This window comes from Drosophila willistoni, assembly GCF_018902025.1.
Source record: "Drosophila willistoni isolate 14030-0811.24 chromosome 2R unlocalized genomic scaffold, UCI_dwil_1.1 Seg167, whole genome shotgun sequence".
In the NCBI taxonomy this organism is placed as follows: domain Eukaryota; kingdom Metazoa; phylum Arthropoda; class Insecta; order Diptera; family Drosophilidae; genus Drosophila; species Drosophila willistoni.
The window spans coordinates 11,809,930-11,828,354 of NW_025814050.1; the positions used below are offsets into that span (position 1 = coordinate 11,809,930).

Here is an 18,425-nt window from a genome sequence, read left to right on the forward strand (position 1 = left end):
CAGTGTGAGGTGGGATACGCCAAAACTAATGATTCCGCCATATGTTTGCCTGTATGTAAAACCGCTTGTGGCGAGAACAGTTCCTGTACAGAACCCAATATTTGCTCCTGCAACAAAAATTATACAGATGTTGGTAATGGCCAATGTCAACCAGTTTGTGAGCCCAAGTGTGGGGAGCACAGCCAGTGTGTAAGTCCCAATAGTTGCCAGTGCTTAGAGGGGTATTCTAATCAGGCCAATAGCACCTCTTGTCAACCCATTTGCCCTAATGGCTGTCCGGAGCATAGCTTCTGCATGGAACCGAATCGATGTGAATGCGATTCGGGCTACATCAAGGATGGAGAACTTTGCCAACCCCATTGCCCGAGTAAGTGTCCGGATTATGCACAATGCACCGGACCCAATGTTTGTGAATGTTTTCCCGGCTATGAGAAAATAGATGAGAGTGGCAAATGTGGGCCCAAGTGTGATGAAGGATGTCCATTAAATTCCATATGCACCAACCCTGGGACATGCCGTTGCAAGATTGGTTACCTGATGAGTCCCAACAATACCTGTGATCCTCAATGTTCGAGGCACTGCTTAAATGGGCATTGCAGTGCGCCAGAGACTTGTGTCTGTAGTGAGGGATATAGCTTCAGGAATAACTCGCAAGACATATGCGATCCAATTTGTAAGAATTGCAAAAACGGAGACTGTCTGGCACCAGATATTTGCTTCTGCCATTTAGGATATAGGCCCAATAACTCCACTGGCTATCTGAACTGTCTGCCCAGTTGTGAGAAGGAGTGTGTAAATGGCATTTGCACTGGACCTGAGGAGTGTACGTGTCTAGATGGTTTTACAATAAAAGAGACACCCAATCTATGTGTGCCCAAGTGTACTCAAGGCTGCGAGAATGGCAAATGTGTGGCACCGGAGATCTGTGAATGTTCATTGGGCTACATAAAGTCTCCACTAGGCTGTGAAATGGAAACAACAACTGAGTTAACTTCTACCATTTCCTATACTAATTCATTTTATAATGATTCATTTTCTTCTGATTCTTCCTATACGGATCCGTCCTCTCCTGATTTTACCTCTTCCTTAGATTTAACTGACGCGTTCTCTACCACAAAAGCTACCATAGACGGAACGTCGACCATAAGTCTTGAATGTCAATGTTGGACCAGGCAGGCTACAAATGGCTCATGGAATGAATTGAATTGTCTCAAGACTTGTCCTGGCGATCAGGACACACCCTGCGTAGATTTGGTCCAATGTCGCCCCAATCAATCCAACAGTTCTATAATTTGTAATTATGGCTCAGCGACTGTAGATATTGAGTATATGTGCACAAGTAATCGACCACAAGAAGCAGAAATATGGTTTTATATATTAATAATTTTTGGTATATGCATCATAATGCTGACTCTTCTATATGTTGGCTGTGTAGTTGTGGATTATTTTAAATGCCGGGAGCGGTTAATGACTATTAATGGAGGTTCAAAGTATAAACATTTTCCATGATTCTTTCGTTTTGTTATTCGAATAAAGAAAGATCAAATTGTCTCATTTCATTACTCGAGGAGTATAATATTGTTTATATTACCTAAAGAAATATACAATTTAAAGTGATTAGCTCTGAGCAGGTTTAAAACATCTTCATCAATTAGTCAGTATGTATGGTTGTATGATTTTTTTCTTTTAAAGATAATTAACTTGATATTACAAATGTAATATTATAAATTTTGACTTTTTGCTAATATTTCATAAAAATTTGTTAATAAAACGTTTGATTTTAAATGTCAACAAGAACCTTGGAACCTTATTTGTTGTTTGTATTTGTAATCAGTATGAACCTATCCTTTTAAAATATGGATTTGTGAATTAGCTAATAGTTAATTAGCTAATGTCTATAAAACCTTAAAAAGTCAAAAAATCTTAAAATTAATTACTTTGTTTTATTTGTGATTATTGCTGCTCAGTTAACTTTACTGATATTATTAAGGATTTGAAGCTTTGCCAAGCTTTGTCTTAGTCCTTAAAAATGTTCTGATTTAGATATCCATATTATGGGAATGGTCTGGCAATCCTATTAAGCCAGCCCTAGTTGAGTCAGCTGACTCGAAAAATGCGCTTTTGTCTTGCGCAGACAATCTGGCAAGCCGGCCAGACAGAGAAGTATTAAGAAGACAAAGTTTAAGACGTAAAGACGACGAAAAGACGAAAGACATTAAACAATAATTAATTATAGCTACTATTATCTTATACTTATCTTAACATTAAATAAAACTATTATAAAACTATAACCGGGACTGTGTTTATTTGTAAGACAATACCCCAGTCCCACAATGTTGATATTAAAAGAAAAATACGGAGACGACATTTGATGGTATTATAATATATGTAGTTATTTAAGTGTTTATTATATAGATGTAGTTAGTTGGCTTAGATTAAAACATTAAATGGGTAAATGAGATTTCCTGTTATTGTGGGTTTCTTTTCTTTTTAAACTTATACAAATAGCCTGAGCGAGAGATTACAATTTTGAGAGATATCAAGAATAAAAGGCTTTTTTAATGCAACCAACTGGAGGTCAAGTTCGTGATAAACTGAAATAAATCCAAGTTCCATTTATGCATAGAAATAACAATTTACATTAGTTGGCAACAGCGGATAGCTTTATTCTAAAATACAACAACATCGCTATCAACTACTTATTCAACATCCACATAAATGGCATCGCCAGCAATATTTACTTTACTCTTGTAATATATAAGAGCGCCAATTAGACCCGTTGTCATGATAATACCACAGAGAATACCAAAAATAGATAACCAATGTGATGAAACTGTTTTTTTCTGAGACTCAACTTTTAGAGATTTCTCAACTGGCATCTTGATGGCACAAATGTATTGCAATTTGTCATCGCTGTCTTCTGCATCACAGAGTATTGAACTATTCGATTGATTGCACTGACATCGATTCAAATCTAAGCAAGGTTGGTCATGATCATCTAGGCAGGTCTTAACACACTTATCAGTTCTCACCTTATCTAGATTATCATGGCTTGTCCAACATTTGCAATCTGCTTCACAGTTTGGTGGGGCGCGAATAATGGTTTGGGTGGTGGTAAGATCTAAATTAAAGGTAGCGGAAGATGAGTCAGTGCTGAAAGTTAACTCAGTTGTTGTTTCCATTTCACAGCCTAGTGGAGACTTTATGTAGCCCAATGAACATTCACAGATCTCCGGTGCCACACATTTGCCATTCTCGCAGCCTTGAGTACACTTGGGCTCACAGAGATTGGGTGTCGCTGACATTGTAAAACCATCTAGACACGTACACTCCTCAGGTCCAGTGCAAATGCCATTTACACACTGCTCACAGCTGGGCAGACAGTTTAGATAGCCAGTGGAGTAATCGGGCCTATATCCTAAATGGCAGACGCAAATATCTGGTGCCAGACAATCTCCGTTTTTGCAATTCTTACAAATTGGATCGCATATATCTTGCGAGTTATTCCTGAAGCTATATCCCTCACTACAGACACAAGTCTCTGGCGCACTGCAATGCCCATTTAAGCAGTGCCTCGAACATTGAGGATCACAGATATTGTTGGGACTCATAAGGTAACCAATCTTGCAACGGCACGTCCCAGGGTTGGTGCATATGGAATTTAATGGACATCCTTCATCACACTTGGGCCCACATTTGCCACTCTCATCTATTTTCTCATAGCCGGGAAAACATTCACAAACATTGGGTCCGGTGCATTGTGCATAATCCGGACACTTACTCGGGCAATGGGGTTGGCAAAGTTCTCCATCCTTGATGTAGCCCGAATCGCATTCACATCGATTCGGTTCGATGCAGAAGCTATGCTCAGGACAACTATTAGGGCAAATGGGTTGACAAGAGGTGCTATTTGCCTGATTAGAATACCCCTCTAAGCACTGGCAACTATTGGGACTTACACACTGGCTGTGCTTCTCACACTTGGGCTCACAAACTGGTTGACATTGGCCATTACCAACATCTGCATAATTCTCGTTGCAGGAGCAAATATTGGGTTCTGTACAGGAACTGTTCTCGCCGCAATCGGTTTCACACACAGGCAAACAGAAGTCGGATTCAATAGTTTTGGCGTATCCCACTTCACACTGGCAAATCTCTGGCTCGGAACAGAAGCTGTGGTCACCACATCCTTTCGAGCAATCGGGAACACAACTACCAGAGTCGTTTATCCTACTGTAACCTTCGTTGCAGGCACATTGCCCCGGTTCTTTGCAGTATTCGTACTTGCCACAGTCAGCACAAATAGGATGGCAATCATCACCTTCATAGTTGGGCTTACAGTCACATATTTCTGAAGCCGCACATAGTCGATTTCCAGAACATCCATTCGAGCATTTTGGTTGACAATTGTCTATTGGCCCATCGTATCCATTGCAACATACGTATTTTTGATCGTTTCTATAGCGTGGCTAAGAAAAAAACGGAAAACATATTTAAGTTTTGAATGTTTAAGCTTACAACTTTTAAAAACATTTATTTATTTGTTTTTTTTTTTCACCGTAATTGGATACTTTTCAGTAGTTGCTTTATTATGATGATCTCACCTCTGCAATCCATCTAAATTCTGTTCTGTATTTAGTTTGATAGCCGTATAACCAAGAATATTTTTGGTAAGACACAGTTACTGGCTTATAAACATGATGTGAACCTGATTGAACCTGAACATTAATACTACACACATGACCATTATAGGCATAGGCAACACCAAACAAAAAGGCCAGGGTTAGAATTACACTACTCCATAAAGATTTTGTCATGTCTGTAAAATAGGTTATATGTAATTTGTATAAGTTAATTTTGATATTCTCGTAATTATTGTTCAGTTCTCTAGAACGCCACGAATTCAACTAAGTTATGAGAAAAATATTTCCATTATTAGGCGATACTTGCTCTTTATGATAAACATAATTTATTTTGTTGTATTCTAAAGCTTTGTCAAATTCAACGGCTTTAAATTGCTTTGTGTTTGAAGATATGAGTTATATGACTCGTTCCCCATCTAACTCTTTGTGTTTGGTGGTATCAGAAATACTACAATAACCTTGAGAGTCTGAGCAAATGGGTTTTTGTGCGCACAATCATACTCTTAACAAGCATAAACAGAAATATTAGTCATTTATTAAGCATGGTTTATGGAATATTTAGATCAATTAATTTTCAAATTGACCAAAATACCCCCCCAAAACAAGATTGCTTTTTTCATTGTAATACCTTTATTATCTTGGTGACATTGATTTACCCTTTCTCTTTAATTGTAAAGGTTATTCATATGCTTTTGTAGAAAATAAACATATTATGTAGAAACAAACTAAACAAAAAATATTTATTTAAATACCAAATCCAAAAACGCTTCCAATTAATTATTTGAAAAAGAATTATTTCGCATTAAAATTTGAAATCTAATGAAAAGCGGAGCCGAAAAGTATGCAAAGAAAAGTGTAACAGTGCAGTTGTGCCATGTGAAGGATGGTCATAAATGATTGGCAAATATAATAAGTCTAAATTTTCTTTTTTTTTTTGTTTTCGCTTTGCTTCTTGATTTACTCTGGTTATATAAGTCATAATTAAGAAGTTTAAAGACAATTTGACCTTAAAAATTCTTCAACATTTTAACATAAGATCTACAAATTTCTGTGGATAAATAATTCATTGGTTATCATTAAAGGAAATTCATTTCAATTGCTTACAATTTCATCAGAAATGGCAATAAATGCTCTCGAATATGCATTTAGATTTCAGTTCAATCGCAACTGTTGACAGATATAGAGCTTAGGCTTTTCGCTAATTTTTATTTCGTCTCCAAAATGCATAAAATCGTAAGTTTTTGTGTCCTTCTGAGCCTTACATTGGTTGCAATCAAGTCAGAAGAAAGTGCTGATGACATGCGAGTTTGTACAAAGAATATTAGTACCCCGTATACGGCTTATGCTATGGAGAAAAAAAATTCCTGTCCGACAGCAAGTTTGTGCCTAGGAAACCCCATCAAATTTTATTACATTTATAAAGTTGTTGTAAGTAAAAAACAATTGCAAAACCAAATACCTCTACACTACATTTACTAAATTCGATTAATTAAAAAAAGTTAAAAAAACACACAAAAACATAAAGAAATAAAATGAAAAATTTATTATTATTATTATTTAATTGTAAGAAAGAATTAATTCTAAGTTGCAATGAGTTGTGAAGGCAGAGTGACAAAGGCCTTTAGGCTGAAAATGAAAAATATTATTTGTCTCTTATGGATCAAGTATGATTAATAACTACTCTAGTTATTCTAGCTGAATGCACAATCTGATTGTTAGTTCATCTCAATCGAGACCGATTACAAATTCTATTAGAATGAAGTAAGTAAGTCGTCTCGCCGACTTAGGTATACCATACACCGGTAAAAAAAATATTTCAAATGGATAATAACAAATGTATTTTAAAAAAATTCTGTTTACATGCTTTTTACAAGCATATTTCAGTATCTCGCTCACCCAAGCATATGAGCACACTAGCGCCGCCACCAGCCAACGGCCATACAGGCCTTATTGAAATTTGTTTTTTTGCTGGATATTACTAACAAATTTAAGTGTGCCAAATTTGATTGCACAAGGTAGAAAATTACGGAAGATAATCGAGTTTTTTCAATTTACGGGGGTGGAAAGGGGCGTGGCAAAAATTTGAAATAAACTTGAGCACTTTACATACTACACGAGTCTACATACCAAATTTGGTGGTTCTAGCTTTTACAGTCTCCGAGATCTACGTGTTCATGGACAGACGGACGGACGGACAGATGGACATACGGACATGTCTAGATCGTCTCGGACGTTGATGCTGATCCAGAATATATATACTTCATGGGGTCGGAAAAGCTTCCTTCTGCCTGTTACATAAATTTTGGCGACTTTAATATACCATTTCACCCTATGGGTGTATGGTATAAGAATTGACCCCAAATGCGTCCAATTTTTAAAAATATTATTTAGAGTTCAAAGGGTTTCTGTTCCAATTTTACACATATGTTTGATGTCCATATATAATGACTATAAATTTACATTTACAAACTAAAAACTATTTCATTTACTACCAAAAGTTGGAAAAATGCAATTTCGCTGATATATTTTATCCATGTCAAATTAATAGAACTTATCAAGTTCAAGCACAATTATTCATAATTGTGAAATACTTGTGCACATATTTACATATGTACTTTCAAAATAAATAATTGATAAATTCTAAATTGTATTTAGAATTTTACTTGATGATAGATTTTTCTTGTTGCTTCCATGTACTGACTAAAGCCTAAAATTCTTGCAGATTAACGCTGCTTTACGGCATTAAGGAGTTTCCACACAATCATTACATATATTTGCATTATATACATATGTAAGTTTTCAGTTCATTTTCATAGAGCATAATTATTTGTTTTGCCAATATCATTAATGATATTGTAAATGAAATACTTTTATTTCACATTCCCATACGATTCTTGTAATGGAAACCCATAAAAAGCAACTATATTCTTAGAGTTCTTGTGAGTAAAGGACACTGATATATATGAAAGGGATCCTTTTTAAAATTATTTATGTAAAACAAAAGACTAACGAATTGTGTTGATTGAATTTGTTATGCATTTTTAATTTAATTGTTTGCTAAGTGACTCACGTTTTCTTTGCTACTTTATATATAAATCAACTTATAATATATGTACTTAAGCATAATTCAACTTATAACTTATCAACTTATAATATATGTATGTACTTAAGCATAATTCTATATTTATTTTAGTCACAGTAGTGCACATTGCTGTATATTAAAGCGAACCCAAGATTATATTGGAATTCCATTTAAATATACATTTACTTATCAATCAATACTGTGTTATTGGATGAATCCTTCAAGGCAGAACCGAAAAATGGATACCCTAGAAAGTTTCTTTGAAAATACAACCAAACCCAATCAAGCTTATGAAAATTAATTTGAGCCTTGGTTCTGGCCCTTTTTTCATGCCTCATATAATTTTCATAAATGGACTTTTTAATTCTAAATTGATTGCCAGACAAAGACTACTTAAAAATAATTATAAGTTTGATTAAAAATATAAAAAATATACAAAGTCGTATATGTTCTTTATTGAAATAAATTTTCTGCTCATCATTGCAAAACGTGTAACCATATTTCATGTATTTTTTGCAAAATCATAAAGGTATCATTGGAAAAGAGTAAATAGAGTTTATGCCAGTTAAAGTATTCTAATTTTCAAAAATTGCACATTTTGAAACTCTTGAAACTTTATTTGAATAACTAAATATTTCATTTGAGTCATAATTATTATGACCTGAAGTAATTTCGCTCATGCCGAAGTTTGTTTACCCTTGAAAGGTTTTTTTGTCAATTTTTTTTTCTATATGGATAATATAAGAGCTATATGATAAATTTATTTGATCCCGATGAATTCGAGATATGCGTGTGAAACCAGAAAAATATGGCTGAACGAAGTCGACTTACGTACTGATCAAGATATATATACGTATATATGTACATACCCTATTTAATATACCCTTTTGTGTAAGGGTGTGTTAATGGGCAACGCCCGTACATATAAAGATATATTCATGTGCTGCAATACTTCAGTCAAACTGCAAACGTTGTCGAATATAGAACTAATCAAATTTTACAAAAATCTATTAAGTGACTATAATGCATCTAAGACTTTTTTATTATAGTAATCTGCTCCTAATGATTTTGAGTTTGAATTTGGCTAAAGTTAAAGCTCAAGCAGTATGTACAAAAGAGGACAAACTTTTAGTAACTTACAACGAGACTAAACTTAAGCCAATTTGTAACCCTACATGCTCAGGACATAAATATCGAGTTATTTATATACCCGCTGTGAGTGAACTAGCATAATAAGCCCCATCTTAAGAAGTCAAAATACTGAAGGAATTGTAATTTTCGAACAAAAAAATAAATGTGAGACTAATTTTTAAAGTTCCAGTTAGTGACTGCTTAAGAAGCAAGCAATTTTTTTCGGTCGAATTCTATAATTGATCCTAAGTCTAATTTTTTTTTCGCTCTAACTATAAATTTCTAATATAATAATTTCTACTAATAAGAATCATTTGTACTTATATCTCTGCTTTTAGACAAAATATGAAATTACAAGGACCAAATATTGCTGTGATGGCTATAAGGGTTCGGCGGATAATTGCAAACCGATTTGCACCGGAGGATGCAGTGGCAATCGGCATTGTGTGGCACCAGAGAAATGTGAATGCAATCCTGGCTATGGTGGTGTTCATTGTCAACCGATTTGTGATCAGAATTGTCGCAAACTTGAATATTGCAAAGAACCTGGAATATGTGCCTGCATTCATGGTTATAAGATGAATCCTAATTCTGGTGCTTGTGAACTAGATTGCTCCGAAGGATGCCATAGCACTGAATCATTAACTGAATCTTTTTCGACAGACACAATATTTGAAACTAGTTCAGAACTTTCAACTGAAGATGTTTCAACCTCTATATCAACTGAATCTTCTTCGACAGACCCGACATTTGAAACTAGTTCAGAACTTTCACCTGAAGATGTTTCTACTGAAGCTCTAAATGTGTCAACCTCTATATCATCGCATATTTTGCATATAATCATTGTAGCAGCAATGCTAATTTTTTATTACATTTAATGTAAAGGGTCATTTACATACATATAGAAATGTATTTAATTGTATTTAAATAAATGACTATAAAATATTGTTTTATAAATGGACAATCGTAAAAAATTTGTTGCTAATTCTTTTTAATCGGGACACACATTGTAGATTGTTCATGATAACTATATCCTGGATCGCAAATGCAACGATTACGACTGACACAAATGCCATTGCTGCATTTTCTGCAAGGTAAAGTTAAGTTAAATTACGTTAAGTTAAGTTAAAAAATTTCATACTCACTGATAGCAGTCCGTTTGACAGACACCATCTTTTAACTGATATCCTGCCCCGCAATCGCATTCATTGTTCTCTCGGCAAAGACCACCGATGCCGCAACCTGGATCACATACTGGTTGGCAGCCATCATCGGTTAACTGAAAACCCGTGGCACAGCCACAGACCTCAGGTTCTGTGCAATTGTGTCGCGGATTATTGCCGCAACCATTGCTGCAAATGGGTCGACAGAAACGACGACTTTCATCTAGCTTGAAGCCGGGATCGCAAAGGCAACTGCCGTCGAGATAACATCGCCCATTCTGACAACCCAATGGACAGGTGAAAACACAATCGCCATTGTCATTCTTCACGAATCCTTGGTAGCAATTGCAATCGCCGGCCACACGGCATGAACCATTCTGACAACTGCATATGGGACGGCAATAGGTGACCCCATTTGATCGCATCGCATAGTACCCAGTGCAACAGACTTCAATGAGTGTGAGTTTTTTTGATTGATCCGGCTGAATGATATTCGCATAGGGGTACCTTTCTATTATTTCGGGACTAAAATTTATAAGCATAAGAATTATATCAATAAACATGTCGAAAATGTTGGAGTTTTGGTTTACTTACGGCACCCAAGTCCGACACAAGTGCCGTGCATTGTCCGCAAGTATCTCATGGGAGCGGATAAGAAACTCGCGACTCTTTCCCTTTGGTTGCTCTACCTCCGGTTCGGGCATGCTTTGGCCTCGATTGAAAGAATTAAGCATAGAATTCTGTCTATTGGGTGAGAAGCGTCGTCCATTTGCTTGATTTGGGTCCATGAAACCGTTCAACTGAGCCTGAGTACGGCGTGGATCGGAATATTGTGAGTATATAGTTGACAAGCAGACTATTAACTGCAAAATACCTAAACGAAGCCACATTTCAATTCGCTTACTAAATGCCTACTAAATTCACTTGAGATTATAAGTGTTTTTTGTTTTGGTTTCATTTATTTTTGCAGTCCGCTCTATTAGCTGGCCCAATATGCTTATCAGTTTGTAGCATTATTTTAGATGATTGCTCTCAATAAAAACATCTCTCGAAATACTCAAAACCACATAATCCCAAGATCTCCGACTTGACATACATCAAACTCAAGAGCCCTTTCGGAGCGTGCTCTCGTCGTTTAATTTAATTAAAAACAAAATCAAATCTTGCAACAAAGCTTTTTGGCTTTGCTTATCTCTATGTGGCCTCGGGTTTGGTTTTCTCATTCTGCTTTTATGTCGCTGCCGGAACAGTAAACAATATGTCGTCGCATTTGTTACACACATTGGCGCGGCAGTCAGTATTGCTGATATTCTTCCTATGCCTACTCCAAGCCCTCGAATTGCAGATCCATGAACAGCAATTGAAGCATCAATTGGACGAGGAGTTGCGTTTGCGTCAGTTGCAGCTGCAGGCTCAACAGCAGCGTGAGCAACAGATGTTGCAACGTCGATACTCCTCAACGACATCGACACGAAAACCGTATATCATACCGCAGGGATTATCATTGCCCCGACGTGGTGAACATCCGGAGAAATGTTATCGTGAAGTGCCGTAGGTTCAAGAAAACACAAAAATTTCATCTAAAATATGATCAATTTCTCCAAATTTCCTTCTCTGCTTCAGCGCTGTATTCTTTCAGTATGACAAGGAGGTTAAAATTGTGGGCAATAGCACCACAAATCCCTATTTTAATGTCATCGAGGTGTGCTGCAAAGGTTGGCGTCGCTATGAATACGATTGGAGTCGTTGTGTCCCGGATTGCGGTGAACGGTGTCTGGAGAATGGATTTTGTTTGGCTGGTGGCATTTGTCAGTGTTTTGATGATTTTGTTCTAAACTATAGAAATAATTGTGTGCCAACGTGTCCTTTGGGTTGTCCGCATGGCCGTTGCTATTTAAATGGCACCTGTGTGTGTCAACAGGGATACGAGCTAGATGGCTCTCGGCGCTTCTGTCAACCCATATGCAATCAAACGTGCGGACATAATGAAATCTGCCTGGAGCCGGGTAAATGCGTCTGTGCCGAGGGCTATGCCCGTGGACTGCGTGAATCCTCAGCCTTGGGCTGTCAACCCATTTGCATTCCAGACTGTGGACACGGTCACTGTGTGGCGCCTAATGAATGTGAATGCTTTCCCGGCTACCAGAAACGTCTCAATGGAAGTTCTTGTGAAAGCAATTGCTATTTGTTAGTTGGCATAAGACAATTTCATCGTTCATTTTAGCGATTAACTTATAAAACTTTGTTCATTTCAGGCGCTGCGAGAATGGTTTCTGTGCCAATCGAACAACTTGTGTCTGCCAGAATGGCTATCGTTATGATCGTAATACCACGAGCTGTCTTCCCGATTGTGGGGATAATTGTGAGAATGGTGTTTGCATATCGCCAGGAAATTGCCGATGCTTCAATGGCTATATCAGAAATCGTGAGAAATGTCAGGCTGTATGTGAACGGGGCTGCGGTTTCTATGGCAAATGTATTGCTCCCAATGTCTGCGCCTGTGCTGTGGTCCCTGGGCCAGAGATAACCTATCAGGGATGTAAAATGGGTTTCTGCAATTCGCAGGGTCTGTGCCGTTGCATGGAAGGCAAAACACGATTTATCGATGAGTGCATGTCACCGGATACGGTTACCACATATGCCTCCCTCAATCCAATCCGGGTGAATGCCTCTTTGATGCATGAGTTTGATCTACTGTTGGGTAGACATTTCATATTGGGTGGCGTCGAAAGATTGCATGAGACCATGTGGTGGCTTTGAGCAGAGAAAGTGATAAGCTATGGAGAGAGTCATAAAGAAATTTTTTTCAATTTGAATAAATATTAAATATTTCTCAATTGATGTCGTGTTCATGTGGCTTATCACTGTGGCGGGGTCTATTCCACAGTCAGTAGCTGAAAAACACTGAAAGCAGAAACATGAATTTGACACAATTCCATTTGGGCATCTTTATCGCTATCTTGTATTGCCTTCCAGCTTTTGGACAGTTCTGGAGAAGTGCTCTTAGTGAGAGGCAACAATGGGAGCGGGAGATGTTGGCGTTGCGTCAATCCGGTATTTGCTACCGAATACAGAGGTAATACCAAAAACGAGAAATGAACTCAGACAAGGAACTGAAACCGTTTTCAAATTTGTTTATTACAGTGTCGAGACTATTGATCCAGATCTCAGATACAGACAGATCTCATATTGCTGCGATGGCTTCATTAATCTGGGTACCAACAAGAATCTAAAATGTGAACCCATTTGCAAGATGGATTGCACAAATGGCATTTGTATTGGTCCCGATAATTGTGAATGTGCCCCAGGTTATGTTTTGCAAGACGATCGTTGTAAATCATATGATGAAGACTAATCGAATAAATAGTAAATTGTAGTTCAGAAGAATATCTATATATATATTTGCTTTATATATTTGTCTGACATTAGTGCACTTAGAAACGAAAGTGAAACAGTAAGTCTACATAAACCATTATCATTTGAACAAATCAAACGAAACATTGACAATTACCCTGATGAGCGAAAGTTTTCAAGTGAAGCGATCCTATATGATGAAACCTTTGTACCCTGGAATTTTTGTAAGAATTATTTATTTTCTCACCTATTACAAGTATCATCAGAGTTTAGGTAAATTATATTTTATAATCGAGAGTCTAAACAAAAATAGTACTGATCATAAGATCATAATCTCGGGTTCATCATTATCAACTTCACAAATTACTTATCGCAAAAATTCAACAACAATTTCCATTTTATTTTTTTGACGATTCATTAGTTATATATAGTATTTCAAAATTGATCTTAATTTTTACGGTTAAAAAGGGTTGTAATCTAATTCTTTGTTAGTTTTTTCTAACAAAATGTTTTCTGAATGTATCCATGCAGTAGACTTGTTCATAAATGTTTAAATTGAATAGACAACTGTTTGGATTATTTTTTTTTTTAGCCAGAAATAAATTTAAATTAACATCTGTTCTGACTTTTGTTTCCAAATGAATTCGTTAACTGGTTAGGATTTTACGTCGCTTTACTTCGAAAATGAGAACAAAAGGTCAAATGTATATTTTTTTATTCCATGTACTTAGTGGCAAATAGTATAAAAACATAAATGTAAGCGAGACGATTACCTTTAGATTCGAAAAAGGAACTTGCCTTCCTTTACTGTAGATTCTTAGAAAACTAGAATATAACAACTTTAATTGTTGTCATGGATAGGGTTATAGGAGACAGACTTCACAGAGTACAATACATGAATTTGACACTCTGACTAAAGCAAGCCAATTAATGTTTTGATATAACTTTATATAAATGTTACTAGAAAGTAAGAATTCAAAATTTGCCAGTGGTAAATTAGATGAGTCTACATTGAAATTTTATGTATGGAACATTGTAAAGTAAGGTGTACTTCTGAAGAGCTTGTCTTATGTGCAGAAGGTTTCTGCTACAGCTCTGAAAATTTTAGCTCCACACAGATATACTGGCAGCAAATTAAGCTTAATGGCAAGTAATATAAATCAAACAATGTCTCTTCGACATTCGATCAGAGTTTTTTCTTAGAAATGCCCATTAATTATACACACAAAGAATAATAATTATTTGTTTGCCGCAAAGCTTAGGCATCTGGAAACAAACAACCTTCACTCCATTGACTTCATTGATTTGCCCAATGGCAAGTGACTGATTAGAAGATTGTCTGAGAGAGAGAGAGAGCGAGAGAGAGGGAGAGAGAAAAACGATTGGTATTTAGAATTTAAAATTTAGCTTATTTGTTAATAGTTAAAGTGCAACAGCCAACACAAGTGGACGTATTCGCATGAAAATATTTGCAAATTCAAAAGTGACATCATCATGAAATCATCGTCAGGGTCACGATTATTAGTGCTGGCCATCATATGCCTCGTCCAGTGTTTTCCCCAGGCCCAGAGTCAGTTCAAGACTGCTGGCATCAAGACGCGTCAATATGCACCTCCATCGGGTAATCTTCAATTGTCCAGCAATGTCACGGAATCAAATCAGACCGCTCATAACTATGGTTGGAGCACTTTTGTGCCTGCCGAAACGTATGAAGGCTCGGCCATGCCTCCGCTCTATGGCCACTATGTGCAACCGCAAAATACACCCCCGGTGAATCGTGGTCCAGAAGTTGTAGACGAAATAGCATTGTTCATAAACAAAACTCGCTCATCAATGGCCAGCGGTGTGTGCTATAAAGAAGTTCCGTAAGTCAAGAAAACAAAAAAAAAAAAAAACCCCGACTTACATAAGTCTATGAATAATTATCGCTCAATTGTGAAAACAAAATCGAAAAGAAAACAAAACAAAACAAAACTTTGTGAACTAATGACCTCAACATCCTCCATTGGCTTGATAATGAATGGCGACTTGAATTCATTTCTATGGGCCACATCTGTTTTGTTTTTTATGCGATAAAAAAATTTTTACTTACACACTTATAAAATGTATATACATACAATGCATATGGAAATATAAAGTTGAGGGACATTTTTTAATATACTTTTATCGATTTTCTAGGCTTGTGTACTTTAAAGTTATGAGTAGACAGACAATTACCCTTGAAGCTATAAAGGAGCAAAGAAAATTCTTGACTTCACAATCAATCAATCATTTTGGTTAACCTAAGACAGTTTCCCCCTTTGCAGTCAATTGAGCAGCTTATTCACAGCTCTAAGATATCTATCATAAAACACATATTTTGAGATAGATAGAACAATAGTCACAACCTAAAATGTAGGTCAACTATCGTTTGTGATAATATTTGCCTTGATTTTCATTAATAGAACCGCCTCGTTGCTGCGTAATTCTGGTGACAAGTTCATCGGCAATGGAACTACCCCGGATATGAGTCAGATTCAAGTCTGTTGCGAAGGTTACGAACGTAATCCCCATATATACCGTCGGTGTGAGCCAATTTGCGCAGATGATTGCCCCAATGGCATTTGTACGGCTCCCAATACATGCGTCTGTATTCCGGGCCATGTCCGCACCACTGAGGGTAAATGCATCTCCACTTGTCCCTTGGGCTGTGGCAACGGTGTATGCGATGAGCATAACGAATGTCGTTGCCGTGATGGCTACAAACTCGATCCAATTAGTCGCAAATATTGCCAGCCGGAATGCAATCCTGGTTGTGCCCAGGGTCATTGTGTGGCCCCCAACAAATGTGAGTGCCTGCCGGGTTACCGCCAGGCGGCAGATGGAAGCTGTACTCCAGTATGTGATCGATGCGACAATGGAAAATGCACTGCTCCGGGACATTGTACTTGCAATACTGGCTATCTGAAGGTGGCTGGCAATTGTGAACCCATATGCGAACAGTAAGTTTGATCACCTTTGACTTAACATGGTTAACTTCTTTGCTTTCTTTGCGAATAGGCCTTGTAAAAATGGACGTTGCATTGCTCCCGATACTTGCGAGTGCGCCAATGGTTTTGACTGGGATCGTAAGACTGGCCAATGTGTTCCCCATTGTGATATACCCTGTTTAAATGGCGTTTGCGCAGGTCACAATCAATGTGAATGCAAGCCCGGCTACATTCTGGATGAACATCAGCGGAATATCTGTCAACCACATTGCCCGCAGGGTTGTCCTAATGGTTTTTGCAGTGCACCAAACTTTTGCATTTGCCGGCCGGGATTCATTAAAAGCGGCATCAAGGGACGCCAGAGTTGTCAGGCGATTTAAATATAATTGTTAGCACATCTTGTTTGGTTTTATTAACTGAGATTAAACAGACGCCCCACAAGGGCATTAAATTCATAACTAAGTTGGTAATTAAAATGTTTTCTTCTTTCGCTAGAGACAAGTTGTTCTAAAATATGTTCAGATCGTAGACACTGATCGATGAAATGGTATTGACCATTTGGGCATAAACATTTGCCATTTCCATCGCAATGACCTCTTAAACAATGCTGATGACCGGGACCACAGCCACAGATATTTGGCTCTAAGCATTGACCATGGGAGCCGCAGGATCTGTAAAAGCAAATCCATTAAATTGTAATTGGCCAGAGAACTGCCACTTCATTCATTTACTTACTCTTCACACTTGGGCTCACAACTATTGCCTTTGAGTTCATAGCCCTCAAAGCAGCGGCATACACCCGGAGCTATACACAGGCCATTGCCATGGCCACAATTGTCCACGCATTCAGGCAGGCAACTAGTAGTATTCAAATCATAACGATAGCCCTCACGACACTGGCACTTGTATCTCGTCTCGCAATAGCCATTCTCACAATTACTAAGAAATCAATTTAAAATATTAACTATGCACTTGGTTAAGATTTGTTGTTACCCACAGATAGCATTCAGCTTCGCATACATTTCTTTGATGTCGCTTTGTGAAACCGCCAAAGCACTCGCACTGATTGGGACCCACACATTTGCCATAGCCACAATCTGGAGTACAAACTGGCTGACAGCCCAGATCTGATGTGCGATGATAACCCATCGAACAGTCACATTTACCCGGAGCCACGCACTCTTCATGCGTGCCGCAGGCCTTTGAGCAGTACGGTCGACAATAGGAACGTGTCTCCTGATCCAAGGCATAACCATGATGACATGAGCAAGTGCCATTAAGATAGCAACGTCCATTCTGGCAAGCTATTGGGCATGTGTGTATACAAGCGCCACGTTCATTTTTCACAAATTCATCAAAGCATTCGCAATGTCCTGGGCCACGACAGAAGCCGTTGCGGCAATTATCAGGTGAAGTCATTGAACAATCTGGCACACAATGTCCAGTGCGAAGATCCTTGCGATATCCATTGCAGCATTGTTCAATGCGGTGATAAAATATGGTTGAACCATTTCCTCGTATAACTTCATCTTTTTTCACTTGAAAGAAAACCGCACTAAACGGGATTTAAACAGAATTTTCTAGCTAATTATCCATACTACTTACGGTACCTCGCGTTGGCATAGATGTTGCTGCCGCTCGCGTGTCAGGCTAAGAGACTCGAATTCACCCGGCTTGTGGATATCGCCATAGAGTTCATGTGATTCTACAGTGAGTAAGTGAATAAGCACCGATGCTATTAGGTACAAGCACATGCCTTCCTTTCTTGATATGCAATGCTCCAGATTCGTTGAAAGAATGCTAGAGAGTCTACATTGGCATGGCAACTTATCAGCTTCTGAGAGAATGTTTGAGTGGAAAAACCCAAAAAGGTCTCAAGAGATTATTATTCTTTTTTATTGTAATTTTATTGAAATACTCAAATGAAATACTATATTAAATTATAATCAACGTAATAATATGGGTACATGTCATAACGCCCAGTGTCATAAGGCCCATAAGCTTTATGTCGCAAAAATGTGTGTCTTAGCGCCCATGGGCGCTAAGACACTTTTAAATGTTAACTAGCGCCCACTCCAAAAAC

The 18,425-nt window shown here is 37.6% G+C and overlaps 6 protein-coding genes across 6 annotated transcripts; 3 read left to right on the top strand and 3 right to left on the bottom strand.

The window, feature by feature from the left end:
• Nucleotides 1–2,415: 2,415 nt before the first annotated feature.
• On the bottom strand, nt 2,416–4,859 carry LOC111518561 (multiple epidermal growth factor-like domains protein 11). Its single transcript, XM_023175761.2, has 2 exons — nt 4,605–4,859; nt 2,416–4,469 (listed from the first exon to the last, which is right to left on the bottom strand). Exons 1-2 carry the CDS (start codon nt 4,815–4,817, stop codon nt 2,700–2,702), a joined length of 1,983 nt encoding a protein of 660 aa, XP_023031529.1. The 5' UTR covers nt 4,818–4,859; the 3' UTR covers nt 2,416–2,699.
• Nucleotides 4,860–9,799: 4,940 nt separating this feature from the next.
• LOC6642363 (cell death abnormality protein 1) lies at nt 9,800–10,889 on the bottom strand. The gene is made up of 3 exons (XM_002064735.4): nt 10,614–10,889; nt 10,002–10,544; nt 9,800–9,943 (listed from the first exon to the last, which is right to left on the bottom strand). The coding sequence occupies exons 1-3, from the start codon at nt 10,805–10,807 to the stop codon at nt 9,838–9,840; spliced, it is 843 nt and encodes a 280-aa protein (XP_002064771.2). The 5' UTR covers nt 10,808–10,889; the 3' UTR covers nt 9,800–9,837.
• A 375-nt stretch (nt 10,890–11,264) lies between these two features.
• On the top strand, nt 11,265–12,856 carry LOC6642364 (platelet endothelial aggregation receptor 1). Its single transcript, XM_002064736.3, has 3 exons — nt 11,265–11,570; nt 11,643–12,206; nt 12,275–12,856. The coding sequence occupies exons 1-3, from the start codon at nt 11,278–11,280 to the stop codon at nt 12,777–12,779; spliced, it is 1,362 nt and encodes a 453-aa protein (XP_002064772.1). The 5' UTR covers nt 11,265–11,277; the 3' UTR covers nt 12,780–12,856.
• A 48-nt stretch (nt 12,857–12,904) lies between these two features.
• On the top strand, nt 12,905–13,408 carry LOC6642365 (platelet endothelial aggregation receptor 1). Its single transcript, XM_002064737.3, has 2 exons — nt 12,905–13,095; nt 13,164–13,408. Exons 1-2 carry the CDS (start codon nt 12,938–12,940, stop codon nt 13,372–13,374), a joined length of 369 nt encoding a protein of 122 aa, XP_002064773.1. The 5' UTR covers nt 12,905–12,937; the 3' UTR covers nt 13,375–13,408.
• Nucleotides 13,409–14,826: 1,418 nt separating this feature from the next.
• On the top strand, nt 14,827–16,812 carry LOC6642366 (fibrillin-2). Its single transcript, XM_002064738.3, has 3 exons — nt 14,827–15,238; nt 15,818–16,354; nt 16,413–16,812. Exons 1-3 carry the CDS (start codon nt 14,868–14,870, stop codon nt 16,720–16,722), a joined length of 1,218 nt encoding a protein of 405 aa, XP_002064774.1. The 5' UTR covers nt 14,827–14,867; the 3' UTR covers nt 16,723–16,812.
• Nucleotides 16,755–18,125, bottom strand: LOC124460332 (von Willebrand factor D and EGF domain-containing protein). The gene is made up of 4 exons (XM_047010891.1): nt 17,948–18,125; nt 17,340–17,897; nt 17,078–17,281; nt 16,755–17,013 (listed from the first exon to the last, which is right to left on the bottom strand). The coding sequence occupies exons 1-4, from the start codon at nt 18,094–18,096 to the stop codon at nt 16,755–16,757; spliced, it is 1,170 nt and encodes a 389-aa protein (XP_046866847.1). The 5' UTR covers nt 18,097–18,125.
• Between the last annotated feature and the right edge of the window lie 300 nt (nt 18,126–18,425).